General features: G+C 53.3%; 2 protein-coding genes across 2 annotated transcripts in view; one reads left to right on the top strand and one right to left on the bottom strand.

Moving 5' to 3' along the window:
• PAX7 (paired box 7) overlaps positions 1–22,176 on the top strand; it is a gene marked incomplete at its 3' end in the record, with an annotated part of 223,924 nt that overhangs the window by 79,689 nt on the left and 122,059 nt on the right. The window contains 3 exon segments of the mRNA XM_079326384.1: positions 5,449–5,538; positions 5,540–5,615; positions 7,476–7,669. Of these exon segments, the coding sequence (XP_079182510.1) occupies positions 5,449–5,538; positions 5,540–5,615; positions 7,476–7,669 (360 nt within the window).
• Positions 20,008–22,176, bottom strand: part of IGSF21 (immunoglobin superfamily member 21) — a gene marked incomplete at its 3' end in the record, with an annotated part of 38,703 nt that continues 36,534 nt past the window's right edge. Inside the window, 1 exon segment of the mRNA XM_079326393.1 lies at positions 20,008–20,303. Coding sequence (XP_079182519.1) covers positions 20,008–20,303 — 296 coding nt within the window.

Consider the following 22,176-nt stretch of genomic DNA (forward strand, 5'->3'; position numbering starts at 1 on the left):
ATGCACGGGCTGTGTGAGGACTCGAACGGGTTTTGATTCAATCCCAAAATCAACAGTTTTCCTGGAGTGGCAGGAGGAGCGTAATTAGGAACTGGATTTCCTCGCTGATAATCCTCTCCCTTGGAGTTTATCTCGCCTTTCTTCTCAAACGCTGCACAAAAAGCAAAAAGCCGCATCCCCAGGGTGACTCTACCTGGCTGTAAAGGATCCCGAGCATCCTTTTATCTCCGTGTAAAACAAAGGAATTCCGCGGGGGGTGGGAAGCAGGACGGGAGGTGCCGCTCTCACCCAGGTGGATTTTAATCCCCACCAGATTTAAAGTGATTTAAATGAGACCAGAACGCCTCACACGGGGCGTGAAACGGCACAAATCTGTTCTGAGTTGTGTTCTGATCACATAAATGAGACCCCAAGTCCTCCTGTCCCATCCCACAACATCTCACTCCACATCTTCCTTTCTTGGATTTGCAGCGTCTGGCTCTTGGTTGGGGAAAAAAAAAAAAAAAACAAAAAACCAAAAACTAAACTTTCCCAGCCTCGGGGAAATCAGAAATCGCCGGAGTGGCTTTTGCATTCCTGGGGTTCTGTTTCTCCTCCTCCCTCGGTGCCAGGGTTCGGATCTTGGTGATGGTTTTGCTTTTCAGGTGTTGGATTTTTATGTGCTGCTCTCTGCACCGGGATCTTGTTCTTTTTGGAGTGGGAGCTCTTCCAGCCCCTTTTCCTCTGCAGAGGAAGGTTTATTCTTCTAATTTTCCTCTGCAGAGAAAGGTTTATTCTTCTCCTTTTCTAAAAAAAAAAAAAAAAAAAAAAAAAAAAAAATTCCTCTCCTTTTCCGCTACAAGGAGAACATTTCATCTTCTCTTCCTCTGCAGGGAGGTTTATTCCTTTCTTTTCCTCTTTGAGAAGGTTTCCTTCTCTCCTTTTCCTCTGCAAGGAGAAGATTCCTCTCCTTTTCCTCTGCAGAGAAAGGTTTATTGCTCTCCTTTTCCTCTGCAAAGAGAATATTTCTCTCATTTTCCTCTGCAAGGAGATTCCTCTCATTTTCCTCTGCAGAGAAAAGTTTATTCTTCTCTTTTCCTCTTCAAGAAGATTTCTTACTATCCTTTTCCTCTGCAAAGACAAGGTTATTTCTCTCCTTTTCCTCACAAATAAAGTTTTATTTCTCTCTTTTTCCCCTGCAAACACAAGGTTTATTTCTCTCTTTTTCTCTGCAGGGAAGTTTCTTTCCTTTTCCTCTGCAAGGAGAACATTTCTTTATCTCCTTTTCCTCTGCAGGAAGGTTTATTCCTCTCTTTTCCTCCTCATCACAAAAGTTTCTTTCTCTCCTTTTCCTCTGCAAGGAGATTCCTCTCCTCTGCAGAGAAAAGTTTATTCTTCTGTTTTCCTCTTCAAGGAGATTTCTTTCTCTCTTTTTTCTCTGCAAAGAGACTTCTCTCCTTTTTCTCTGCAGAGAAAGTTTGATTTCTCTTTTCCTCTCCAAGGAAGTTTTTTTTATCTCCTTTTTCACTGCAAAGAGAAGATTTCTCTCCTTTTCCTCTGCAGAGAAATGTTTATTCCTCTCCTTTTTCTCTGCCAAGACAAGGTTTATTCCTCTCTTTTCCTCTTCAAGGAGGTTTATTTCTCTCCTTTTCCTCCACAAACCCAAATTTATTTCTCTCTTTAAGTATCAGAAATACTCAAGGTGTGGATGTGGAAAGGAGTGACATGACAGGAGCAAAGCAGACCCAGAGCCCCAATTCCAACTGGAATTGTTCATCTGTGAGACAAAAAACAAACAAAACAAAACAAAACAAAACAAAACAAAACAAAAAAAAAAAAAAAAGCAAAAAAAAAAAAACCCCACCAAAAAAAGGGGCAAAACCCCCAAAACAAAACAAAACAAACAAAACCCTCCCCCCAAAAAAACAAAAAACAAAACAAAACAAAAAAACCCCAAACAAACAAACAAAAACAAAAACAAAAAAACCAAAAAACAAACAAACAAAAAACAACCAAAAAAACCCCAAAAGGGACAGGGAATCCTCTTTACATGACCAAAATGTTATTTAGGTGATTTCTTCAATATCTTTATATCTCTTTGCATGACCAAAATCTTATTTAGGTTATTTATTTAATATCTTTATATCTCTTTGCATGACCACAAGATTATTTAGGTGATTTATATAATACCTTTATATCCCTTTTCATGCCCAAAATGTTTTTTAAATAATTTCTTTAAGATCTTTATACCTCTTTTCAAGACCAAAATGTTTTAGGTTATTTCTTTAACATCTTTATATCCCTTTTAAAGACCAAAATGTTATTTAGGTGATTTTTAAAATATCTTTATATCTCTTTTAATGACCAGAAGGTTATTTAAGTGATTTTTTTATTCCTTTGTGCTGCTGCCAGAACCTTCCAGGGTTGGATAAACTGCAAAGTGCCTCAGCCTCGGGGCTCATTCAGGGCTCTGTCCCAGATTTGGGGGATTTGGGTGCCAGGAGCACTCGGGGGGTGGGTGACCCATTTCTGTCACCCTGCTGGAGGGGTTGGGTGCCAAGAGCTGCCAGGGCCCCAAAAACTGCTCAGATCCTCAACTGGCACCAGGGGAGGTGGGGGATTATTGATCTTATTCCCAAAAACAGAGAGAAATCGGGGCGGGGTCCTGTCTGAGCCAAAATAACCCCAGGAAATGGGGACAGAGCCAGAAACCCCAAAATAAACCCGGGAAATGGGGACAGAGAGGGGGAGCCCCAAAATCACCCCAGGAAATGGGAACAATCCAAAATAAACCCAGGAAATGGGGAACACCCCAAAATAAACCCAGGAAATGGTGAACATCCCAAAATAAACCCAGGAAATGGAAACAGAACAAAGAACCCCAAAATAACCCCGGGAAATAGGAACAGAGACAGGAACCCCAAAATAACCCCAGGAATTGGGGTCACCCCAAAAATAATCCCAGGAAATGGGGGACAGAGCAAAGAACCCCAAAATAACCCCAGGAAATGGGGACACCCCAAAATAACCCCATGAAATGGGAACAGAGAGAGAAACTCCAAAATAACCCCAAGAAATGGGAACAGAGAGAGGAACCCCAAAATAACCCCAAAATACTGGGAACAGAGCCAGTGAACCCCAAGATCACCCCGGGGAAGCTCAGGCAGGATCGGGAGCAGGGAATCCCCCAGTGAAAATCCCTTTTGCAGGGAGGAAACCCCGGGAATGTGGAATTGTTTATGGGAACACGATGGAAAGGTGCCAAGTTTGGGATTGGGATCCTGGTTGGGGTTTGTGGGGTCACAGTGCTGTGGTGTCTGGACAGGAGTTTGGGGTTTTTTCAGCAGGATTTGGGGAAGGGAATTTGGGGTTCATTCTGTGAGATTTGGGGAAGGAGTTTGGGGTTGATTCTATGGGAATCAACCAGGAGTTTGGGGTTTTTCAGCAGGATTTGGGGAAGGGAGTTTGGGGTTTTTTTTCTGTGGGATTTGGGAAGAGAGTATGAGTTCGGTTCTGTTGGATTTGGGGAAGAGAGTTTGGGGTTGGTTCTGTGGGATTTGGGGAAGGGAGTTCAGGGTTTTTTCAGATGGATTTGGAGAAGGGAGTTTGGGGTTGATTCTCTGGGATTTGGGAAAGAGAGTTTGGGGGTTTTTCAACAGGATTTGGGGAAGGAGTTTGGAGTTGGCTCTGCAGGATTTGGGGAAGGCAGTTTGGGGTTGACCCTGTAGGATCTGGGGAAGGAGTTTGGGTTTTTTTCAGCAAGATTTGGGGAAGGAGTTTGGGGTTGATTCTATGGGAATCGACCAGGAGTTTGGGGTTGGTTCTGCAGGAACTGGGAAAGGGAATTTGGGTTTTTTTTCAGCAGGATTTTGGGAAGGGATTTTGAGGTTCATTCTGTAGGATTTGGGGAAGGAGTTTGTGGATTTTTCAGCAGGATTTGGGGAAGGGAGTTTGGAGTTCATTCTGTGGGATTTGGAGAAGGAATTTGGGGTTGACTCTGCAATGTCTGGGGAAGGGAGTTTTTCAGCTGGATTTGGGGAAGAAGTTTGGGGTTTTTCCAGTAGGATTTGGGAAGAGAGTTTGGGGTTGACTCTGCACTATTTGGGGAAGGAGTTTGGGGGTTTTTTTCAGCAGGATTTGAGGAAGGAGTTTGGGGTTTTTCAGCAGGATTTGGGGAAGGAGTTTGGGGCTGACCCAGGTGTGGGAACCCTTTGTAATCCCAGCTCCTGATCCGAGGCTGAGCAGCTTTGGGAACCTGATGGAGGAGGGGGGATGGATTCCCCCACTCTTGATTTCTGCTCGGATTTTTCTCCCTGCTGTGAAATTCAATCGTGTTTTGCAGCTCCTGAGGCCTCCCCAAGCCCAGCAGCTGCTTTCTCATCTGGCTTGAAAGTTTATCCTTGTGAACCCTAAACAGAGCCAGGGCTGAGGGAGAATTCCCCCGATAAAACCCATGGGCAGCCCCAGAAAGGAGATCCCCCCAAAAAACATGTGGGTGACACTTTTTACCCTGTAAAAGGCAAATTTCCCAATAAAACACGTAGGCAGCCCTCCAGAAAGGAGATTTTCCCCCAAAAACCATAATTTTATCTTGTAAAAGGGAAGTTTCCCCTATAAAACCTGTGGGCAGCCCCAGAAAGGAAATTTCCACCCCCCCCAAAAAAAAAAAAACCCATGTGGGTGACACTTTTTACCCTGTAAAGGGAAATTTCCCCTATAAAACCCATGGGCAGCCCCACGAAAGAGATTTCCCCTCTGCAAAAAAAAACGTGTGTGGCCCTTTTTAGTCTGTAAAAGGGAAATTTCCCAATAAAACAAGTGGGCAGCCCCCTAAAAATGAGATTAAACACACGGGCACACAAACCCCCAAATCTGGGATTGATTCTCTCGGGACACACAAACCCCGTGTTCTCTGTCCCCCAGGTGTGCCATCCTCACTCAGGTGTTCTCTGTCCCCAGGTGTGCCAGTCCTCACTCAGGTGTCACTCCAAGGTGTTCTCTGTCACCAGGTGTGCCAGGCATCACTCAGGTGTCACAATGGGGTGTTCACTATCCCCCCAGGTGTGGCAGTCATCACTCAGGTGTCACCATGGGGTGTTCTCTGCCCCAGGTGTGGCAGTCATTGCTCAGGTGTCACCCCTGGGTGCTCTCTGCCCCAGGTGTGCCATCCTCACGCAGGTGTCCTCTGTCCCCCAGGTGTGACAGTCCCTGCTCAGGTGTCACCGTGGGGTGTTCTTTGTCCCCCAGGTGTGGCAGTCATTGCTCAGGTGTCACCGTGGGGTGTTCTCTGTCCCCCAGGTGTGGCAGTCATTGCTCAGGTGTCACCGTGGGGTGTTCTCTGCCCCAGGTGTGCCATCCTCACGCAGGTGTTCTCTGTCCCCCAGGTGTGGCAGTCCCTGCTCAGGTGTCACCGTGGGGTGTTCTCTGCCCCAGGTGTGCCATCCTCACGCAGGTGCTCTCTGTCCCCAGGTGTGGTTCAGTAACCGGCGGGCGCGCTGGCGCAAGCAGGCAGGTGCCAACCAGCTGGCAGCGTTCAACCACCTGCTGCCGGGGGGCTTCCCCCCCCGCGGGCATGCCGGCCCTGCCCCCCTACCAGCTGCCAGACTCCTCCTACCCCAGCACCACCCTCTCCCAAGGTGAGCCTGCTGCCCTGGGCGGGGCGGGATGGGATCAATGGGATGGGATGGGATCAATGGGATGGGATGGGATAATGGGATGGGATGGGATAATGGGATGGGTGGGGCTGGGCTGGGCTCGGGTTCCTCCCAAATCACCCTGTGACTCACTGGGCACTGCTGGAGCATCCTGGGCTGGGCTCGGGCTCCCTCCAAACCATCCTGCGATTCTCTCACTGGGAGGTGTTGGAGCATCCTGGGCGTGCAGGGCTTGGATTTCCCTCCCAAACCAGCCCATGATTATCTCACTTGGCCATGTTGGAGCATCCCAGGCTTGCAGGACTTTGATTTCTCTCCCAAACCATCCTGTGATTCTCTCACTGGGCCATGCTGGAGCATCCTGAGCTGGTCTTGTATTCCCTCCCAAACCATCCCTTGATTCCCTCACCGAGCCATGCTGGAGCATCCTGGGCTGGGCTTGGATTTCCCCCCAAAATCATCCTGGGATTCTCTCACTGAGATGTGCTGGAATATTTTGGGCTGCCCTTGTATTCCCTCCAAACCATCCCTTGATTCTCTCACTGGGATGTGCTGGAATATTTTGGGCTGGCCTTGGGTTTGCCCCCATTCCATCCCTTGATTCTTCTCACTGGTCCATGTTGGAGCATCGCAGGCTAGCCCTGGATGTCTCTCCCAATCCATCCCATAATTCTCCCACTGGGCCACGCTGGAGTATTTTGGGATGGCCCTGGATGTGCCTCCCAAGCCATGCCCTGATTCTCTCACTGGCTGCTCTGCTGTGTCACATCCTGCCCATGGATGGACAGTTGGGAGTCTCATGTGGTTTTCCTTTAGTTGGGAAAATCAGAGTTTTCCATGAAAATTCCTCTGTTTTCTGCTCTGTCCCACATCCCTCTGCTCTGTGCCTGTGCCCCAAGGCTGGATTCTGGACAAGGGGCACATCCCAGGGAACTGGGGCTGGTGTGGGTGACCCTCACCAGAGGAAATCTCCATTCTGGGGTTCAGTAATGGGAATAATCCAATGGAAGGAATATTTAATTCCAGCTGCCTTTGGCCGTGATCAAGGAATTTGCATTCCTGGGGTTCCATGGGGTTTCCTGGGGAAATATGGATTTTCTGGATTTTCCCAGGAGTTTTCTGGGTTTTCCTGGGGACTTCATGGGGTTTCCTGGGTTTTTCCAGGGGTATCCATGGGATTTCCTGGGTTTTCCTGGGATTTTTTGGATTTTCTTGGGGATTTCCTGTGTATTTCCCTAGGATTTCCATGGGGTTTCCATGGGTTTCCCAGGGGTTTCCATGGGGTTTTCCATGGGGTTTTCCATGGGGTCTCCATGGGGTTTCCATGGGGTTTTCCATGGGGTTTCCATGGGATCTCCATAGGATTTCCATGGGGTTTCCTGGGTTTTCCCAGGGTTTTCCTAGTGCTTCCTTGGGGATTTCCTGGTGTTTTCCATGGAAAATGGAACCCTGGTTGTTCCCTGGGATTTCCATGGAATTTCCATGAGGTTTCCATGGGGTTTCCATGGATTTCCCTGGTTGTTCCCTGGTGGTTCCATGGGGTTCCCTGGTGGTTCACTGGTGGTTCCCTGGGGTTTTCCCTGGGCATTTCCATGGGGTTCCCTGGTTGTTCCCTAATTTTTCCCTGGTGGTTCCCTGGGGATTTCCTGGTGTTTTCCATGGGATTTCCATGGGGTTTCCTGGGTTTTCCCGTGGTGGTTCCCTGGGGGTTTCCATGGGGTTTCCATGGGGATTCCAGGGGGTTCCCTGCTGGTTCCCGGATTGTTCCCGGGTTGTTCCCGGGTTGTTCCCTGCCGGTTCCCGGGGCTCCCCGGGGTGACCCCAGCCCGTGTGTCCCCGCAGACGGCGGCAGCACCGTGCACCGGCCGCAGCCGCTGCCGCCCTCCACCATGCACCAGGGCGGGCTGGCCGCCGCCGCCGACTCGGGCTCTGCCTACGGCGCCCGGCACAGCTTCTCCAGCTACTCCGAGAGCTTCATGAACGCCGCGGCCCCCGCCAACCACATGAACCCCGTCAGCAACGGCCTCTCCCCGCAGGTACGGCACCGCGAGCGGGGACAGCGCGGGGACAATGCGGGGACAGCGAGGGGACACGCGGGGACAGCTCGGGGACAGCTCGGGGACAACCCGGGGACACGCGGGGAGCCGGCACCCGAGCGCTGCTGGCGGCGGGGGGTGGTTGTGGTTGTGCTTGAGAGGAATTAGCTCGTTTGTTAATGAGCGGCTCTGTCTGAGATCAGCGCCGGTGATTCACGCAGCTGGGTTGGGGTGAGGGGTCGCCAACAGCTGGAGCAGCTCCCAAAAAACGTTCCAGAGCATCCTGCAGTGCTGGGTGTGATCCCAGGGACAGCACACCTGAGTGACTCCACACCTGAGTGACTCCCAAAACTATTCCAGAGCATCCTCAGATGCTGGGTGTGATCCCAGGGACAGCACACCTGAGTGACTCCACACCTGATTGACTCCCAAAACCATTCCAGAGCATCCTCAGATGCTGGGTGTGATCCCAGGGACAGCACACTTGACTGACTTCACACCTGGCTGAATCCACACCTGAGTGACTCCCAAAAACATTCCATGTCACCCTGTGATGCTGGGTGTGATCCCAGGGACAGCACACCTGACTGACTCCACACCTGGCTGACTCCACACCTGAGTGATTCCACACCTGGCTGACTCCCAAAACCATTCCAGAGCACCCTGTGGTGCTGAGTGTGATCCCAAGGACAGCATACCTGAGTGACTCCACACCTGGCTGATTCCACACCTGAGTGACTCCACCCCTGACTGACTCCCAAAATCATTCCAGGTCACTCAGTGGTTCTGGGTTTGACCCCAAGGACAGCACACCTGGCTGACTCCACACCTGACTCCACACATCTCTGACTCCACAGTCAACCCTGGCTGGCTGATTTAGGCATGACCCAGAGCTTGTCCAGGTCTGTCTTGACCGCAGGTCTGAGCCCAGAGATGGAGATTTGGGGTTTGAGTTTGGGCAGCTGGTGCAGCCAGTCCTGCTGATGCTCTGCTCGAGGTGAGCTCTGCAGGACAAAAGGAGTCTCCAAGCTCACCTTTGCTCCAGGTGGAACTAAAAATGAGCAGCCAGGACTTGTCCAAATCCCATTTTTTCCATTCTCAGTCACCAAGTTGTGTGAAGGGCAGTGGTTGTTTCAGAAGAATCCCTTCATTTAGGATGGGAAACCAAAATAATTTGGAACTAGGAGGAGAAATGTGGGGGCACCTGAAATGGAAAAGCTGCAGAGCTTTGGGGAGGAGTCCAGCAAACAGGGACACCTGGGGACCAGGTGCTCAGATCCTGCAGTTTGGGATCTCTGGAGTGTGAAAACAAACATGGAGTGTCAGTGGAAAAAGGGAATTTTTGCAGCTTCTCTGGAATGGTGCAAACCCCCCACTTTTGGTTTTGAATGGGAAAAGGTTAAAATATGACTGGGATGAGACTAAATGGGAAAAGGTTAAAATGTGACTGGGATGGGTCTGGATGGGAAAATACTGAAATGTGAGTGGCACAAAGATGAATGGTAAATAATGAAATGTGATTGGTTAGATGGGAAAATATTTAAGTATTGACTGGGATGGGAAAATACTGAAATATGTCTGGGATGGAGCTGGGTGGGAAAATATTGAAATATGGCTGGGATGGGTCTGGATAGGAAAATACTGAAATGTGACTGAAACAGAGATGAATGGTAAATATTGAAATGTGACTAGAATGAACCTGGATGGGAAAATATTGAAATGTGAGTGGGATGGGTCTGAATAGGAAAATACTGAAATGTGAGTGGTGCAGGGCTGAATGGGAAGATATTGAAATATTGACTGGGATGGGGCTGGATGGGAAAATACTGCAATGTGCCTGCATTGGAGCTGGATATTGCTCCAAAGAGGGAAATTTGGGGAGGATAGGCAGATTTCCTTCTGACAAGGGATTTCTGAGAGCACTGGGCTCAGGCTCGGAGGAGACAGCCTGGAATTCAAAGGCAGGCCCGGGTTAGCTGGGCCAGGGCCCGGGATTAACTCAGATGATCCCAAGTGCAATTTCTCCCCAGGGAATAAGGCAGGGATGAGATGCTGGGATGAGCCCCAGGCACAGAGAAGGCTGGGCTGCAATTTCCATTTCCCTTCATCCTCTCCTGGCCGTTCCCACCGGATCAGGGGCTGCTTGAAAGGAGCAGACCTGGCTTTGCCTGGGCTTATCCCAATCCCGAATTCCCTGCCCCCAGGCTCAGGCTGGGCACAGATATCCCTGAGCCCATAAACCCTTTGTATGGCAAAGAGAGGATCCTTTATCTGGCTGGCCTGAAGAAAAGAGAGCTTTGCACCCCCTGCAAGAGGAGATTCCCATTTTTTTTAATCATGTGAGGGCCAAGATAATGGTGTGGAAATTCATCATTGCTTTGTGAGCAGTCAGGTTATTTCCTGACTGCTTTGCATTCCCTGCTAAGAAATTCCTGCCTTTCCAAGCCCTCTGCTGTTCCTAGTGGAAGGAGAGGAGAAATGCTCCCAGTGGGATGAAGAATCCTGGATTTGTCCTCTTTGAGGGGAGTTTGGGGAGGTCTCTGTGTGATTTATTCGGTGTGCTGAGCACAATCCGGCTCTGCTGCAGAATTCCAGGGAAATCCCAGCACGGTTCCACCCTTCGGGCTGCCTGGGGCTCCTCTCTGCAGGGGAAAGGGGAGCCCAGGAGGTGGGAAAGGAGGCTGGAAAATGGGAATCCAGGAGGTGGGAAAGGGGGAATTCAGGAATTAGGAAAGGGGAGTTCAGGAGGAAGGAAAGAGGAGTTCAGGAATTGGGAAAGGGGAGTTTAGGAGACTGGAAAGAGAGAATTCGAGAATTGGGAAAGGGGTCTTTCAGGAGATGGGAAAGGGGAGTTCGGGATGTTGAAAAGAATTCAGGAATTGGGAAAGGGCAGGTCAGGAATTGGGAAAGGGGAGTTCAGGAGATGGGAAAGAGAATTCAGGAGGTTGGAAATTGGGAGTTCAGAAGGTGGGAAAGGGGAGTTTAGGAGGAAGGAAAGGAGAGTTCAGGAGGTTGGAAAGGAGAGTTCAGGAAGTGGCAAAGGGGAGTCAAGGAATTGAGAAAGAGGAGTTCAAGAGGTGGGAGAAAGGGAGTCCAGGAGGTTGGAAAATTGGGAGTTCAGGACGTTGGAAAGAGAGAATTCAGGAGATGGGAAAGGGAATTCAGAAGGTTGGAAATTGGGAGTTCAGGAGGAGGGAAAGGGGAGTTTAGAAGGAAGGAAAGGGGAGTTGAGGAGATTGGAAAGAGGGACTTCAAGAGGAAGGAAAGAGGAGTTCAGGAATTGGGAAAGGGAGTTCAGGAGGTTGGAATACCAGACTGGGAGCAGAGGATGGTTTGGTTTGTCTCTGGCCTGGTTTCTCATTTCCCCCCTGGCAGCAGCAGCAGCAGCAGGAGATTTCTTGGCTCTTTAGACAAGGAGAGGGCTGGCAGCTCCCAGCTTTGGCTCCCTCTCCAGTCACTGGGATTGGGTGTCCAGGCTGGAACCCACGGGCTGTGCTGACAGCTGGAATCCAGCAGGAGAAACTGTGCTCCTGTTCCCAGACAGAAAATGGGGATTTGGGGTGGGCACTGCAGAGTTACCATTCCCAAAGAGAAAACTGGGATTGGGGTGGGCACTGTGGCATTCCCATTCCCAGGAACAAAAAAAAACCAAACCAAAACAAAACAAAACAAAACAAAAAAAAAAAAAAAAAAAAAAAAAAAAAAAAAAAAAAAAAAAAAAAAAAAAAAAAAAAAAAAAAAAAACAAAAAAAAGGGGAATTTGGGGTGGGCACTGCAGTGTTCCTGTTCCCAAATATGGGTTGGAGCAGGGATTTGGGATGGAGAATGGATTGGGATGGGGCAGTGATTGGGATGGAGGAGGGATTGGGATGGAGAAGGATTTGGGATGGAGAAGGGATTGGGATGGAGCAGGGATTGGGATGGGGCAGAAATTGGGTTCTGCCAGCCTGAATTGTCCCTCCCTGAGCTTGGGACAAAAGGTTTGGGACAAACAAAATCCTGATAAATCTTAGACTCATCCCATGGAATTTGGCTGATCCCAACCCCTTTCCTCTAGGCCAGACTGCTTCAAACCCCATCCAGCCTGGCCTTAAACTCAGTTTTAAGTCCGGTTCTGTCCTGATCAGCATTGCCAGCCCCTCAGGTGCTGTGTGTGCTGTGCAGGGAAAATCTGGGAATTGAGCTGAATATTACAGAGCTAAACTGGGGCCACTCTGGCTGGTGCTGGGAGATCCCCTCAAACAGAAAGAAATCAGATTATTTTCTGTATTTTCTGCTGCTTTTCACCCCCAGCCTCCTCTGCCAGGTCTCTTCTGCCTTTTCAAATATCTCTGTGGGGTTTTTGGCAGGGTTTGTTGTGCTGCTTCACCTCCTACAATTCCAGCTGCTCTTTGACATCCAGGCCTTAAATTCATGTCACTGTTCCCTGCAGAGCATCAGGGTCTGGTTTGGCTCCAGAGCGAAAAAAAAAAACAGTTTGGGGCAGGTGGAGCTGGAGAAAGGCTCAAAACTCTGTTAAAAGGCAGCAGTTCTGGGCACTTCCAGAATTGTTATTCCTGAGAGCTCAGGATCTCTGAACAACCCCACGGGATCTCCAGGGATTAAGACAATTCCAGAAACACAAAGAGCCAAGAGAAACTTGTTCACCTCCCCAGAGTTGTTGCTTTAATTTTCTCAGGGCTTTCCCTGGCTTTATTTTACTTTATTTATTCCCTGAGTGAATTCATTCCCAGTGCCTGGAGCTTGGAGTGGCATTCCCAAGGGCAGGTTTGCCACGGGGTTTTGGATCCTTCCTGGCTCTGGGAATTCCTTTCCTGATTTCCAGGGATCCTTCCTAGTTCTGGGAATTCCTTCCCTGATTTCCAGGGATCTCTCCTGTCTCTGGGAATTCCTTCTCTGATTTCCATGGATCTCTCCTATCTCTGGGAATTCCTTCCCTGATTTCCAGGGATTCCCTCCTAATTCTGGGAATTCCTTTCCTCATTTCCACAGATCTCTCCTGGCTCTGGGAATTCCTTCCCTGATTTCCACAGGTCTCTCTGGGAATTCTTTCCCTGATTTCCAGGGATCTATCCTAGTTCTGGGAATTCCTTCCCTGATTTCCAGGGATTCCCTCCTAGTTCTGGGAATTCCTTTCCTCATTTCCAGGGATCCCTCCTAGTTCTGGGAATTCCTTCCCTGATTTCCAGGGATCTATCCTAGTTCTGGAAATTCCTTCTCTCATTTCCACAGGTCTCTCTGGGAATTCTTTCCCTGATTTCCAGGGATCTCTCCTGGCTCCAGAGAGGCCACGCTGTCTCTCTTCCCTCAGTGCCACCAATCCCTTTCTCCGTCTGGTGCCTTTTTTTTTTTTTTTTTTTTTTTTTTTCTTTTTTTGTCGGAGACACTGTGCCTGTAATAAGCATTCAAAATGAGCCTTGCTGGGCCAGGAGAAAGGGGAGGGGAAGAAAGAAGGGGAGGAGAGGATGAGATTTGGATGGGGGGGGGGGAAGGAAAGGGAGGAGGGGGTTTAAATAGCAAAGAATTAGAAAAAAAAAAAAAAATCTGATGCAAATCACTGGGAGAGAGAAAATTATGTGCAATTACCCGAGCGATACTGGGCAGCCGTGCCCACCCCAACCAACAAGATCTCATTAACAAGCAGAAAATAAGATTGAAATGGTGTGTAAAAGAGCTGAAAAATGAATTTGAATGCTGCATTTGTCCACAATTACCCCCTCGTTCACACATATTTTATTGCAATTTTTTTATTATTCTTAATCTTTCCATCCCTCAAAGCAGATTGGGAACATCCCGGCATTACAGTTGCTGAGGGAGGAAGCATTAAGGATTCCCCGTTTCCCTGAAAGGAGACCCTTCTCTCGCTCGAATTTTCCAGCCTCGCTTTTGGCCGGATCAGGATTCATTTCCCGGCTTATCCGGGTGTAGGGACGCGCTCGTCCCTCATCCTTTAACACCGCCCCACACCGGGGGCTTCCCTTCCCCTCTCTCCTTCCCCCTCCAGCCATCCCAGAGGATCCTGAGCATCTCCAGAACATCCTGATTTCTCCAGGATACCCTGACCCCGCGTTCCTTCCCCTCCTCAACCTCAGGAATTTGCGGATTCCCCCAAAATCCGCGTCCTTTCCTCGCCAGGGTTTGGGAAAGGGACACAACAGCTCCGGGCTCCGCTGGGAAAAGCGGCTCCGCCTCGGCTTCGTCTCCCTAAACTTTTAACCTGCACATCCCAGGAAAGCCGCGCGGTTTTCCGCTCAAGTTTCTGGTATTTTGGGGGATATATTTCACCAAACAAAGCCCATCTGCTCTTGTCAGTTTGACGCCTCTGCTGCCGGCAAGGGGAAAAGGGGAGAAGGGAACATTCTTCCCGTGTGAAAACAGATCCCTCCTTATTCGCCTGGTTCCGAGGGTGGGAAGGGGGGAATTCATATCCCAGGGGCCTCTCCACTCTCCATTCTGTGAGGTTGATTGGGTTGATCCCGCTGGAAACCGATCGGGAACCAAAAAGGCAGGATTTGATTTCCTAAACCCAAATTCTGGCTTCATCCCTGTGCAATTCCCACTCCGGGCGTTGATTCCTGCGTGTGTTACTGAGATGGGGAAATTTTTGGAGCACGGAAGGGTTTGGGAGCTCGAGCTGCAATCCCATGGGAATTTTGGGATAGGTGGGCTCGGGATTTGCTCACTGCAAAATCAGGGAGCAGCAGGACGCAAAGTGGGGAGGAATAAGGGAGAAATAGGAGAAGAAATATGGGGGAAAACTGAGGAGAAAAACAGGGGCGATGAGAGGAAGGAGAAGCGCGGGGAGGTGTGAGAGTGTCTGATAAGGCTCAAGGTGTCGATTTTGAAAATCGGAAATCTGTCCCCAAAATCTTCAAATCTCCGTCCCCACCCAGAGCAGGGTGGAACAGGAATTCCTGAATTCCTGCCGCAATCCGGGGGGGATTTTACCAGCTCTGCTCGGGGTCCCGGCTCCGGGGAGGGAAGCGAGGCTTGGCCGGGGAGGATTCAAGCGCTGATGACTGCGGGAGCTCGCAGGGAAAATGAGCAATTAGCAATTAACGCCGCAGTCCGGCATTCCCGGCCACCATATCCCAGGCACCGGGATGGGGGGAGAGGCAGCCCCGGAATGAGGGGGGAGCGAGATAGAGGGGAGGCTTAACAGCGAGGAATGCAATCAAAGGAATAAATAATTTGGATTCGGAGGCGGGGGCACGCGCCGCATTGCCGGGGCGCGCATTCCTGTTAAATCCAGCTGTGTTCCAGCTGTGCCCCGCCTGGGGAGAGCCATCCCGGGCAGGAAAAACCCACAGCAGCGGGATGGGGATGCAGCTGGCCCGAGCTGTTTGCTCCTAGAAGGGCTCGTGGGGTCAGATCGCTGGGGCAGAGCTGCGTTGGGCTCGGGGCTCTCCTGGCGAGATTCCAGCTCGGGAATCTCCTCTCGGGGAAGATGAGGGGACCGCGAGTGCCCTCCCTCCGTGTGCTCCGGGAGCGGTCAGAACTCGGCGGGGTTGATTTTCTCTTTGCTTCGCCATCCATGTGCACTAAGGAAAAGGGAAAATCTCATTTCCTCCCGTTCCTCCCATCCCGACTGGGATACCCTTGGAGAGGCTGCAGCGCAGGGAGGATGTCGGGGGCTGAATCCACCCCTGGAGCTGCTCAGGAGAGCTTTGTGGCCCTAAAGCCTCAGGAGAGGTTTAAGGGATGAGAAAAATCCCAAAAGGATGTGCGCTTACACAGTTTGGGGTGCCAGGGAATGGCTCTGCAGTGTGTGCTCGGATATTTGGGGTGCCAGGCCAGGAGCAGGAACATTGCTGGGACAGTTTGGGATGCCAGGGAATGGGGGAAATCTCTGGGTGCTGGGAGAAATCTCTAGGTGCTGCGGGGAAATTTTTGGGTGCTCTGGGGGAAATCTCTGGGTGCTGCAGGGAAATCTCTGGGTGCTGCGGGGTCTCTGCTGCCCAAAATCCGCCGCTGCCTCCTCAGACAGGATCAATTTACGGCGGGGGCCGGAGATCACAAATCCCGAGGGCTCTGGGAGGGAGCAGAGCCGCGATCAAAGGTGCGGGGGGGGTCCCAGCTCGCCGCCCCTAAACCCATCCAGTTTGGAGATGAGGGGGATCTGATTTCAGGGAATGGGAGCCCGGGGCACATCCAGGGAAATCGCGGGGGCTGGAGGTGGGGTTGGGAAATAGGATTGTAGGCATGGAGGAGTTGTTTGGGGAAATCACTGGGAATTTGGGAAATTATCCTGGCTCTGGAGTTGGGGAAAAGGGGATGCAGAGATGGAGAAGTTGTCTGGGGAAGTCACCGGGAATTTGGGAAATTGCTCTGGCTGTGGGGTTAGGGAGAAAGAGGGAATGCAGGTGTGGAGGGTCTGTTTTGGGAAATCTTGGGGAATTTGGGAAATTGCTCTGGCGGTGGGGTTGAAGGGAAAGAGGGAATGCAGAGGCAGAGGGGTTGTTGTGAGGAGTCGCCAGGAAAATCAGTGATTTGCGGATTGAGGAGAAAGAGGGAATAGAGGTGGAGGGGCTGTTCTGAGGAGTCACAAGCGGTGGTTTGCAGGACTGAGGGGAAGGAGCCCAAACCGAAGAGTTTGGGGTCGGAATTCACCCCCCAGGCCATTGCTGAGGTGACACCGGGCTGTCCCCCTGGGATGTCACAGCCCCCACCAGCCCTGGGGCTCCCCTGTCCCTCCGGAGCCACCCCCGCCCCAGCTGACCCTCGGAGGGACACGGAGGGGACAGTGCCGTGGGGACAGAGAGGGGACAATGCCGTGGGGACACTGAGAGGGGACAATGCCGTGGGGACAGAGAGGGGACAATGCCGTGGGGACACGGAGAGGGGACACTGCCGTGGGGACACTGAGGGGACACTGCCATGGGGACAGAGAGGGGACACTGCCGTGGGGACACTGAAGGGACAGTGCCGTGGGGACACGGAGAGGGGACACTGCCGTGGGAACAGAGAGGGGTCAGAGAGGGGACACTGCCCATGGGAACAAAGAGGGGACACTGCCGTGGGGACACTGAGGGGACACTGCATGGGGACAGAGAGAGGACACAGAGGGGACTGTGCTGATGGGGATACTGAGGGGACACTGCCGTGGGGACACAGAGGTGACACTGCCCATGGGGACACAGAGGGGACACTGCCAATGGGGACACTGAGGGGACACTGCCGTGGGGACACAGGGGGGACTGTGCTGATGGGGACACTGAGAGGACGCTGCAATGGGGACACAGAGAGGGGACATTCCCGTGGGGACTCAGATGACACTGCTATGGGGACACAGAGAGGGGACTGTGCTGATGGGGACACTGAGGGGACGTTGCCCAGCCTTCCCCGAGCTCCGAAGCGGCACCGAGAGCCTCTCCTCTCCTCTCCCTCTCCTCTTCCTCTCCATCGCCTCTCCTCCTCCTCTCCTCCTCCTCTCCGCTCTCTCCTCTCCTCTCCTCTCCTCTCCTCGTCCTCTCCTCCTCCTCCTCCTCATCCTTCCTCTCCTCTCCTCCTCCTCTCCGTCTCCTCTCCTCTCCTCTCCTCGCCTCTCCTCTCTCCGTTCCGCTCTCGCTCTCCTCTCCTCTCCTCTCCTCTCCTCTCCTCTCCTCTCCTCTCCTCTCCTCTCCTCTCCTCTCCTCTCCTCTCCTCCCCTCTCTCATCTCCTCTGTCCTCTCCTCTCCTCCCTCTCCTCGTCCCTCCTCTCCTCTCCTCTCCCTCTTCTGCTCACTACCCTTCTCTCTCATACTCCCTCCTCCGCTCCTCTCCTCTCACGGTCCCCTCCTCTCCTCTCCTCATCTCTCCTCCGTCTGTCACTCTCCTCTTCCTCTCCGCTCTCTCTCCCTCTCCCCCATTTGATGGCAGAGGAGCTGTCTGCCACTCGCGCGTCTGTTCCGAGAAGGGATCAGAAGTTTCAGCGAGCGCTCGGCGCCTCTCCTTTGATCCATGTCCTGAGGCCTGCTTGACAGCGAAAAAAAGCATGGAGACAAAACGACTCAGTCAAAGTGATTCCTGACAACTGTCTCCATGAGATAAGGAAGCTCTCTGTGTCTTGGTGGCTTTTTTTTTTTTTTTTTCTTCTAATACCGCCTCTCCGTTTCCATAAGAAGCGGAGTCACTTTAAACCAGAGGAGCAGCGCAGAAGAGCCGAGCACAGAGCTGAGCTTTATCGCGCTTCCCGTCTCCTTTCCCACTCCTCTTTTTTTTCCCCTTTTTTCCCCTCTTTTCCCCGTTTTTCCTGCCCTCCTTCCCGCACGCTGCGTTCCCCCGGTGCCGCCCGCGGTGCTCCGGCTGCAGAGCGATCCCGGCGCGGTGGCGCGGCCAGGACATGGCTGCGAGCGCAGGGAGATGCCAGCTGTCCCCGCGAGGGGCTGCGGGGGACACCGAGAGCCATTATGCGACAATCACCAGCCCTTTCAGGAGAGGGAGGCGGCCTCATTACCAGCCGGGCTTTATCCATCGCTGGCCACTTAAGCGGTTCCTCGGAGCTGCTCCCCCGCTGCTGAGCCCCGGAATTTTCTTTAGGATTGTTTAATTTCGCTTTGCCGGGCTCGTGTCGCGCTGGGAATGTCCCCCACTCCTTTGTCAAGTGCAGGCAGGGCTGAGTTTGAGAGAGCTCTGCCACATTGCGGGGCGCAGGGTTTGGGAAAGAGGTGTGGGAACAGAGAATGGGGTTGGGATCCCAAACACAAGGAGCACGTGGAGGGGACAAGGAGGTGTCACAGACCGTGGTGGGGGACACAGGGACAGGCGGGTGAGGAGCTGTGGGGATGCAGGAGGGTTCCCAGCCCAGCTCTGGAAAGCTGCAGGGCCCTCGAGTGAGCAAGCCCGGCTTGGGGCTCAGGAGGTGGCTCAGATGTCCCTGCGGGACACGGGACAGAGCCACGCTCAGGGGTGGGGACAGGGACTGGAAAGTCCTGGAAGGGTTTTGGGGGAAAGGAATTTGGAGCTCACATCATTCCAACTCCTCCTGAGGGCACGGACCCCTCCAGTGGGCACAGACCTTTTCCGTGGGCAGGGACCTCATTTGGGCACGGACCCGTCTTGTGAGCAGGGATCCATTTCCATGGGCACAGACCCTTTCCATGGGCACGGACCCTTTCCATGATCAGGGACCCTTTCCATGATCAGGGACCCTTTCCATGGGCACAGACCCTTTCCGTGGGCACGGACCCTTTTCATGGGCACGGACCCTTTCCATGATCACAGACCCTTTCCATGGGCATGGACCCTTTCCATGATCAGGGACCCTTTCCATGGGCATGGACCCTTTCCATGATCACAGACCCTTTCCATGGGCATGGACCCCTCCCACAATCACAGACCCTTTCCATGGGCATTGACCCTTTCCTTTCCACCCCTCTCGTGGGCACTGATCCCTTTTTTGGGCAGGGATCTCTCCCAAGGGCACGGATCCATTCAGAGGGCAGGGACTCGTCCCGAGGGCACAGACCCTTTCCATGGGCACAGACCCTTTCCTTTCCACCCCTCTCGTGGGCACAGACCCCTCCCCAATGCCAGGCTCCCCGTGGGCATCTCCAGCCCCGCAGTTCCAGGCTCAGAGCCCCTCCCAGCCCCGCAGACCCTCTCGGCCGGGGAGTTCCTCTCCCCCTGCTCACCGTAATGAGGCTTTTGTGGCGGGTTCGCTCCGGAGTGAAACTCCATTAGCGGCGGGGCCGGGGGGCGAGGGGGCCCCGCCGAGGGGGAGGGTCCCTTCCCCCCAGAACCGCGCTGCGCCGCGCTGATAAACAGCAAATATCGGGGAACAGGATTTCCACATTATCTGAGCGCGGCAGAAAATCAAAATTTCAGTCTAAATCCGAGGAGACGAAGCTCATAAGCTCCTCCAGCTGATACAGACGCCGAGCCCAGCCGTCGAAGGCTCAGGAGGCACAAAATAACATTTTTCGTTTAAAAAAAAAAAATTAGAAGAAGAAAAGAAAAGAAAGCAAAAAAGAATGAACGAGAAGAGAGAAGCAAGAAATCTTTGGGGGCTGCCTGTGGGGAGGGAGGAGGAGAAGTGGTGCAGAGAGGAGCGAGAGGAGCATTGTGTGGTGCTGCAGCCCCTTCCTGCAGAGGGGAAACACCCGGGACCGCTGGGGAGGGCTGGGACTGCTGGGGACAGAGCTGGGGACAGGACTGGGAGTGCTGTGGACATGACTGGGAGTGCTGAGAGTGCTGGTGACAGAACTGGAAGTGCTGGGAACAGGACTGGGAGTGCTGGCGACAGTCCTGGGAGTGCTGGGGATGGAACTGAGCGTGCTGTGAGTGTTGAGGAGGGGCTTGGCAATGTTAGGGTCGCTGCCCATCCCAGCAAGGTCCCAAAGGGGTCCGGCTGCAGGCTGTCAGCTCTCAATGAACCATCCGAGAGTCCAGCTGAGCCCCGAGCCCGAGTCAGGAGCCACGTGGGGCGTTCCCGAGCCCCAAAAGCCGAGCCCGGGTCCGGGCACCCCGCCGGGGCTGCTCCTGCCCCGCTCCCGCCTGGCGCACGGGACAGGAGCCGCCCCTGGCACCGCTCTGAGCAGGGCAGCGATGCCCGGGAGAGCGGGGATGGGGATCCCCAAAATCCGGGAGCGGCTCAGCAGTGCGGGAGTAATGCCCAGGATAGCGGGAAGCTGCTCCTGGGGAGTGATGGGGATCCCTAAAAACCAGCAGCTCCCTAAAAACTGGGTGGGAGTTGGTCAGCAGTGCAGAAGTGATGCTGGTGATAGAGGGGATCTGCTCCTGGAGAGGGAAGGGGATCCCCAAAAACTGGCAGCGGTTCAGCAGTGCGGGAGCCATGCCGAGGATAGCGGGGATTCGCTCCTGGTTTGGGATTTAGAGCCCCAAAATCCAGCACTGGGGTGAGAGTTGGTCAGCAGTGCAGGAGGGATGCCCAGGACAGCAGGGAGCTGCTCCTGGACGGGGATGGGATTCCCTAAAAACCGGCAGCTCCCTAAAAACCGAATGGGAATGAGTCAGCAGTGCGGGAGCCATGCTGAGGATAGCGGGGAGCTGCTCCTGGAGACGGATGGGGATTCCTAAAATCCAGCATTGGGGTGGGAGCGGCTCAGCAGTGCAGGAGTGATGCTGGTGATAGAGAGGAGCTGCTCCTGGGCGGGGATGGGGATTCCCAAAACCGGCAGCTCCCTAAAAACAGAGTGGGAACGGGTCAGAAGTGAGGGAGTGATGCTGAGGATAGCGGGGATCTGCTCTTAGAGAGCGGTGGGGATCCCCAAAATCCGTGTGCAGGAGTGATGGAAGCAAGGAAAGAAAAATAGCAGGCACGAGTTGCAGGAAAGGTTTTCTTGGCTTCTCTTGCTCCATCACAGGCCCCTTGTAACTCAGAAAACAAAGGAATTCCTTCCCTTCCCTTCCCTTCCCTTCCTTCCCTTCCCTTCCCTTCCCTTCCCTTCCCTTCCCTTCCCTTCCCTTCCCTTCCCTTCCCTTCCCTTCCCTTCCCTTCCCTTCCCTTCCTCTTTGGGGGTCTCCCCCTCCTGCCAGGAGTTTTTGGGGTTTTTATTTTGGGGTTTTTGTTCACTGTGCTCCGGGGTTTGGTGTTGTGGAACATCTTTGAATTTATTTGGTACTAATATCGGGGTGTATTTAGGAAGAGTAATTAATATTCCTAATTTATTTAGGAATAAAATAATTGCTGTTTTGCACAGGGATGTGGTGCAGCTCTCTGGGGATCCCAGGGGGACTCTCTGGGGGCTCTTTGGGGCTCCGCTGGTTTTTTGCTGCCGTTTCCTTCCCCTTCCCTGGGCAGCTCCAGCCCTGCTGTCCCCAGAATATCCTTGGGTCCCTCCCAGCCCCCCAGTGCCCCCAGTGCCCCTACTGCTCCCAGTCCCCCCAGCGCCCCCAGTCTTCCCAGTGCCCCCAGTCCCTCCCAGTGCACTCAATCTCCTCAGCCCCTCAGTGCCCCCAGTCCCTCCAATGCCCCAGTCCACCAGTCCCCCCAGTCTCCCCAGTGCCCCCAGTCCCTCCGAGTGCCCCCAGTGCCCCTAGTCCCTCCGACTGCCCCTAGTCCCCTCAGTCCCCCCAGTGCCCCCAATGCCCCCAGTCCCCCCAGCCCCTCTGTACCCCCCAATCGCTTCAGTCCCCCAGTCCCCCCGGTCCCCTAGTCCCCCCAGTGCCCCCAGTGCCCCCAGTCCCTCCGAGTGCCCCCAGTGCCCCCAGTGCCCCCAGGGCCCCCAGTGCACCCAGGGCCCCCAGTCCCTCCGAGTGCCCCCAATCCCCTCAGTCCCCCCAGTCCCCCCCAGTCCCCCCAGTCCCCCCAGTCCCCCCAGTGCCCCCAGTCCCCGCTCCGTTCCGCAGCTCTGGGGCTGGCATTCTCCCCGAGCCGCGGGGGCGGGAGGTCAGAGCGCAGCGAGTGTTTCGGGTTAGTTCCAGATACCGGCCTGACACGCGCCTTGATTCATTCGCGGCTCCCCGAAAGCCCCGGCCCCAAATCCGGGGGGACACCGGGGCAGTGCGGGACTGAGCCCGCCCGAGCTGCGGCTTCACCCCGCACCCCGCAGAGCTCCGGCGAGGCA

The sequence above is a fragment of the Erithacus rubecula genome (genome assembly GCF_903797595.1).
Source record: "Erithacus rubecula genome assembly, chromosome: 24".
Classification (NCBI taxonomy): domain Eukaryota; kingdom Metazoa; phylum Chordata; class Aves; order Passeriformes; family Muscicapidae; genus Erithacus; species Erithacus rubecula.